The 6,152-nt window shown below is 60.2% G+C and overlaps 1 protein-coding gene across 1 annotated transcript; it reads right to left on the reverse strand.

Annotated features, from left to right (window-relative positions):
- Positions 1-2,070, reverse strand: NCLIV_060170 (hypothetical protein; the record flags this gene model as incomplete). Its single annotated transcript, XM_003885571.1, has 1 exon — positions 1-2,070. The coding sequence occupies one exon, from the start codon at positions 2,068-2,070 to the stop codon at positions 1-3; it is 2,070 nt and encodes a 689-aa protein (XP_003885620.1).
- Between the last annotated feature and the right edge of the window lie 4,082 nt (positions 2,071-6,152).

A 6,152-nucleotide genomic window follows, 5' to 3' on the forward strand; every position in this document is an offset into this window, starting at 1 on the left:
TTAAAGAGTCTCCTCGGAAGGAGCTTGGGCAGCGACAACCGTTCGAGGACCTGCGAATGCCTCAGGACCCAACGGCTCCATTGGGTTCTCTGTTTCGCTTGGGGGAGCAGGACCGACAATATCGGCTCCGGGTGTCTCTACACTTGGCTCGACTTCAACGTTTCCTTGCGGTCCGTGACCGAAGCCAGGGTGCGGGTACCGACTTGGTTTGGGATGGCCATGGAAGAAAGGACCCAGGCCATGCCTTTGGGGCTGACCTGGACGTGGTTCGCGAAAGGACTTATTGTGCTGTGTGGAAGCAAAGAACTCTTGGAATTCCTCGGCAGTGGGGAGAGAGACACGCGCTCTGCGCACAGGACCGTGTTTATCATGAGGTGGGAAGCGACTCCGGTGGTGAGGCACGCCGCTGCGATGCCTATGAGGGCATCCGTGGCCGTGGCAGTCATCAGAGACCGATCCCTCCGAATCGTCCATCGGAGGACTATGGCGACGAGCGGCAGACCTCTCCCGCGATGCATGATGTCCGCGGTGTCCATGTGGACCAAAGCGCCTGTCGGAGTGGCTGGGGCGCTCCTCCACGCCATGTCTCGGCATTCCGGGGCCGAAGGGGTGTCCCTTGGGCTCTGCTGAGTCTTTCCATCGATGGTGGGGCACTGGGTGATGTGGTGAGAATGGCGTCTCCGACTCCTCTGGGTTGAAGCGGCGCGCAAACGTCCTGTGCACCTCATCGCCCGCATCCCGCGGGAATCCGTGACTGGAGTGAGGCCCGTGCGCACGATGCCCGCGGTGCGACGGGGACCCGTGTCGGCCGTGGAAAGGATGGCGATCCCGTGATCGATGATGCGGCATACGCGAATCCGCTGACTCCTCGCTCTGATCGCCAGCGGGGCGTGCTGGGCGTGCTGGGTGTCTTTCCCCGTCTGCAAAGTAGGAATCGCCGTGTCTCCTCCCACGTCTGCCGCCGTGGGGGCCTGCGGGAGGACGCGCTTGCGGGAAATGCGAGCTCGGGAACTTTGGTGCGCCAGGCGCAGGCAACGCTGTGTCCGGCGGGCCGTGAGGGCCGCGGTATCCTCGCTCCTGGCGCTGGGCCGGCGGAAGCCCCTGGTGGCCCGGGAGGTCTCGCGGCTGCGACATGTACTGTAGAGCCGAGAGGAGAGACGCGGCGCTGTGTTCCGCCTGCTCCAGGCGCTCGGCTTGGCGCCGCTCTTGCAGCGTCCGTCTGTGCCTTTGTTCCGCCCTCAGCACCTGCTGGACCTTTCTGAGCTGGTCCAGATCTGGATCGGAGACAACGCTCGTGTCCTGCATAAGCGTGGCGACGATCTCTGCCACCTCTGCGAAAGGGTGTCCCGGAGGGAGAGGTGGGAGGTCTTCGGAAGATCCGGAACGCTCGCCTTCTGTGCTGGGGAAGCCGCGCGTGTAGTCCGAGCTGAAGTCCCTTGAATCCTGACTCACGAGGGCGGCGCCGTGGCCCAGCTCCGGAGCCTCACTCGAACCGTCGCCGGGAGCGCGTCCACGTACCAGTTCTCGGCCCTTTCGCTTCTCCGAATGATGCGAGTGGTGTCTTTTCCATCCAAAATGCGGCGCAAAAAACGGACCTTCGTCCGAGGCTCCCCCGCGCGGGCCCCTTCCCCGTCGCCCTCGACGGCCGTGCTTCGTCGGCTTGTCGTGCCCGTGTCGGGGACCTCTGGGATTCGGGCCGCGCTCTCTGTTGTTCTCGCGGCCTCGGCGTCTCTGCCTCCAATGCCGGCTCGGCGCGGCCGCTGTCGACTCCGGCGCACTGTCTTGGCTCAAGGTTCCCTCCGTGCTCTCTTGGGGGGGTTGGGAGGGCGTTTCCTCCGGGGCTTCCTCCGACGCAGTCACAGAGAGGAGCGACGGGAACGGAAACGCTCCACGAGAAGCGGTTGCGATGGAAGCCCGAACTCGGCCAGAAGTGGAAGCTTCGGATGGCAGCGCAGAAGACGGGATCGCCGAGCTATCGAAAGCAAAGTCTCGGGATAGCACAAAGAGAGCGAGGGCAACGAGACCACAAACCCCCCCCCGTCGGGGAGCGACTACCACAGAAAACCCCATCCTGGCCTCTCGATCGAAAGGGACAAAACAGACTTTTCTTAGACCGCGTACCCGTCACAGAACACCCGAGTCGGGCTCAATGCCCTGAGAGCGCGCCATACACACGCGTCGAACGCAAATAATTCAACGATCCTTCTGGACCAGAAACAACACGGAGAAAATCCTCGGCGGTTTCTTTCGCGGATTATTCTTGGAAGCACCGGGGAGACAAAACACGATTTCCCGGCGCCGCGTCTCGCCTCCTGGACCTCAAATTTTCCACCCCTCGTTCCTGTGCTGCTGCACGACTGGTCCGAGCCACAGAAAAAAAAAGTCGCCAGCGAGAGCGTGGGATCTGCACGGGGCGTCAGATCCACAGCCAAGTGAGCCGCGTGGGTACGGAAAAAATCAACGAGCCCACAGAGAAAAGGGAAGAAAGAACCCGCAGCCTCAATTTCCAGTCCGGGCCGCCGCCGGTCAAGAAGCGATGCACGAACTGCTTTCCCCCGACACTCTGGACAAACGAGGGGTGCCCAAAAGAAAAGTACGCGAGTCTCTCCAGGCACACCAGCCGCTATCGACGAGTGCTTCACTTGGAGACGCGTCTTTCTCCTTTCGCGTTCGTCGACTTTCGGGAGGTCGCTGGGCTGCTGGTCGCTCGACCGAGCTGGGGGGGCGTCTGCCCCGCGGAGCCGCCGCGCGGCCGTGCACGGGTATCAGGAGTTTCGCTGACTGACGACTGGTCAGCTGCGTCGACTTTCTCTGCATCCGGACGTAACCTGAACCGCCGTTTCGACGGGCACACCGCGTTCAGAAGACACAGGCAAGACGCTCAGTAAGGACGCGAATGCCGACGACGGGGGGCTCTGAGCCGCCGTGCTTTCCTGAACGCTGACCCGCCGCACTGTGTCCCGGGCACAAATATACGCAAAATACGCCTGAAACTGGCAGAGAGAGATGAAATGTGCTTACAGTTTCACAGCCTCCATGAGAGCCTTGCTTGCGACGGTGTAGGGTTTTGTTTCGGTCCATCTGCATGTCAGAACAGAGGACCTTCCAGAACAGTTACAGGTGGACGCTGCGTTGGAGGACACCACAGCCCAGTGGATTTCGCCTCTCTCAGAGAACACCCGTTCAAATACAGAGGCGAAACAGAAGGAAGCTGCGGACGACACTGCGGAAGTGAAGAAAGCGGTCCGGGGGGACGTGGCAACGGATGTATCGACCCTGAAGCTTTGCTGGAGTCTCGAGCCTCGGCACCGGACGGATGACGAATCCACTCGTCTGCGCTGGATTCCGGGCCCGCGCAAACACTGGCTCCGCATACACTGAAACGTTGAGGCCAAGATCATGACAACACCACCGGCGTAAAAGTCGTCCTTGCCACTGGTTACGATCTGGCTCTGCATGTGCGGGCTGATCTCGGTATCACTGAGGTGTGAGGCGCCATTCCACATACTTCCACGTTGCGAGTCGCAGACGGAAACTTAGGCTGTTGGATCTGTACCAAGTGTCAGGAAGCCGGATGCATGTGTCGCCGCAGCAGTTTGGCAGCAACAGTTCCCTCTGGCGCTGCAGGTAAACAGCGGAGTGGATGCATGGTACATCACGCCTTTTTTTGCTGGTACGGATACAGACGAGATGCGTGCACTTTGGTACAGGACTGCGGTCTCTTCTTCAGCACACCACTGTGTCTCCAGCTGAACTCCCAGTTCGCGCTTCACCGTAACTAGGGGCACTAGGCGGTGTTGCATGACCGTTTGTTGGGCTCGGCTGTGTATCAGCAGCTCGGTACAGCGCTACAAAGCGGCGAATGTATTACAAACGCCTGGGACATCGAGGTTGAGGCGACGGCGGGCTGTAAGATTTCGCTGCAACGCGCGTGTGCATTGGTTCGTGTATCAGGGGTGCCGACCACAAACCGCTGTGGCGCCTTTTTCATTCTCCGTTTGTTCTGCTTGCCGCGCGCTAATACGCGTGCGCTTTATGTGTACCCCGAAACCTCCTCCTCAGCGCAGAATCTCTCCCGAAGAGAGCGTCGTTTTGCAGGCCGTGGCGTGTCTCTGCTCTCTCCGCGCCACACCATGTTGTGACCCCAGCGCTCTCAGCCGGTGCACTTTTCGTAAGGAATGCCATCGGCTCCCATCTCGCTCGCCGAAAAGCATGGGGCTAACCGGTCCGAAGCGAGGTCCGTTAACTCCGGAGTCTCTCGCGCCGCAATTCTGAGTGTTCTGATTTGGACACGCCCGGGTCCATTGCGATTCTCGTATATAAGACGAAGCGCAGCACGCCAAGCGGTTTGAGCAGAGTTTTGCTGCTAGAGGGGGAAAATGCAGTGCGGAGCTTGGAAGACGATCGCGCGCTCGCCCTCGCGATCGTCAATGGCTACACCACGCAGCGACGTGCCCGGGAGGCTTACCTGTGGAAATGTGGCAGCAATGCGCAGGCGCGTGTGTTTTCCCCTCACCCCTGGAAAACCCTGTCATCGCACTCGTTTTATACAGGAAGTGTGAAGCGGAGAGACGTGTCCAGCTGGGCGACAGAGAGTGCTTTGTAAAAGGCTACTTTTTCGCTCTATTTTCGAGCGAGAAGGAAACGTAATGCACGAGGGCACAGAGAAACTCCCGTAACTTCCACGCCAAAGCGAGAGCTTTTCGTGCCTGTTTCCAGCTTCTCCCGCCTTTCTCTTTCTCGGGAGAGAGCTGTGGCGACGTTCGGTGCACGATAGTGCCCTCATCCGCCGGAATTTTCGACATTCTCCTTGGGACCGGAGACCCTTTGAGCGACACGGGGAGCGTATCGAGAAAAACGCGACTTCCGGCCGCGAAGAATGCTCGATTTTGGGCGTGTGCAAAGTGTGAAAGATTCCGCAATGAGTCGTGCGAAGGGGTCGGTGGGAAAGGGAAACGGACCCGGGAAAGCGGAGAAATTCCGTCGCTGTGTATCTGTGCCGGCTTTTAGAACCAGCCCTGTGTAGCGAGGCTCTTTTTCTCTGGACGGGGTGATTGCTGCGAAGGTCAGAGCGCGAAACGCTTCAGCGCACGCCTTTCCTTCGTTTCTTCGTCCTCGTCCATGCTGCTCGTGACTCCGCTGGAACTGCGGTGGTCGATTCGCCTCCGCCGTTGTTTCCCCTTTTCTCGTGCGTTCTGCGTGTCGCCAGCTCAACTTCCTCCGCTCCAGCTCAGCCTCGCTGTCCTTTCTCCCTTGGTTTTCGATTCTTCCCGCTGGATGCCGCCACTGGGCTGCAAAAAAGTGCAGCCGTCGTCTCGTCCTCTCGTTGCCGTTCCATCGTGTGCACGACCTCACCTTCATGCACTTTTGCTCTCCAGATCGCGCACTGAAAAGTGCTGGACCTATTATCGGGGGGACTCGGCTTCCTGCCGCTGGACTTCTTGAAACTGCGAGAAGCGACGCTGGGCTTCTGTGCTGCGGTCACCGCCCGTCGTCCATCGCGTTGTGGACGTACGTCCACCCGGGCGGCCGCTGAGGGGAGGGCGTGCTTCAAAAACCCTATCTGCTAGTGCTGCGTAGCGCGCGTGTCCTCTCCTGTTCAGTCTCTCTTGGTCTCAGTCGTCACCGCAAGCTTTGGCCTTCCTCTCGCGTCTTTTCTCCCCCTCTGTAGCTCTTGGTCGCCGCCTTTTCGCTGCCCAGACACGCCGCGCGTCCGTGGCTCGGCCCCCGCCGCTGGTTCGTCGCGCTTCCCGCCACGCATTTGCCGAGGCGCTTTCTGAGGCCTCGCAGGCCGCCGCGGGTTCCCCTGTCGCCGTGCACAGTTCCCGCTGCTCCGTTTGGAGCGCACAATTCTCTCGAGGGCCCTTCATATGGCGTAGCCGTTCTCTCACGAGACGCGTGGCGACTGGGCTGCCGGTGCATCAAAAGATTCGTGTCCATCGTTCCTCTCGCAGTCTTCCTCTCCCTTCTCTGCGTCGTTTCTTAGGGAGTGGCGTTCGCCCTGTCTCGAGTGTCCCCGCGAAGCATGTGTCGGTCTCCCTTTCTGTTTCTTCTCACGGTTTCCGCCCTTTTGTGAAGAGCTGGAGGGGTGCACTCTCGGCCCGTATCTCTCCAGGCAAGGAACAGTCGCGCACCTTCTCGCTCCGGAGACC

The sequence above is a fragment of the Neospora caninum genome, chromosome XI, assembly GCF_000208865.1.
Source record: "Neospora caninum Liverpool complete genome, chromosome XI".
NCBI lineage: Eukaryota > Apicomplexa > Conoidasida > Eucoccidiorida > Sarcocystidae > Neospora > Neospora caninum.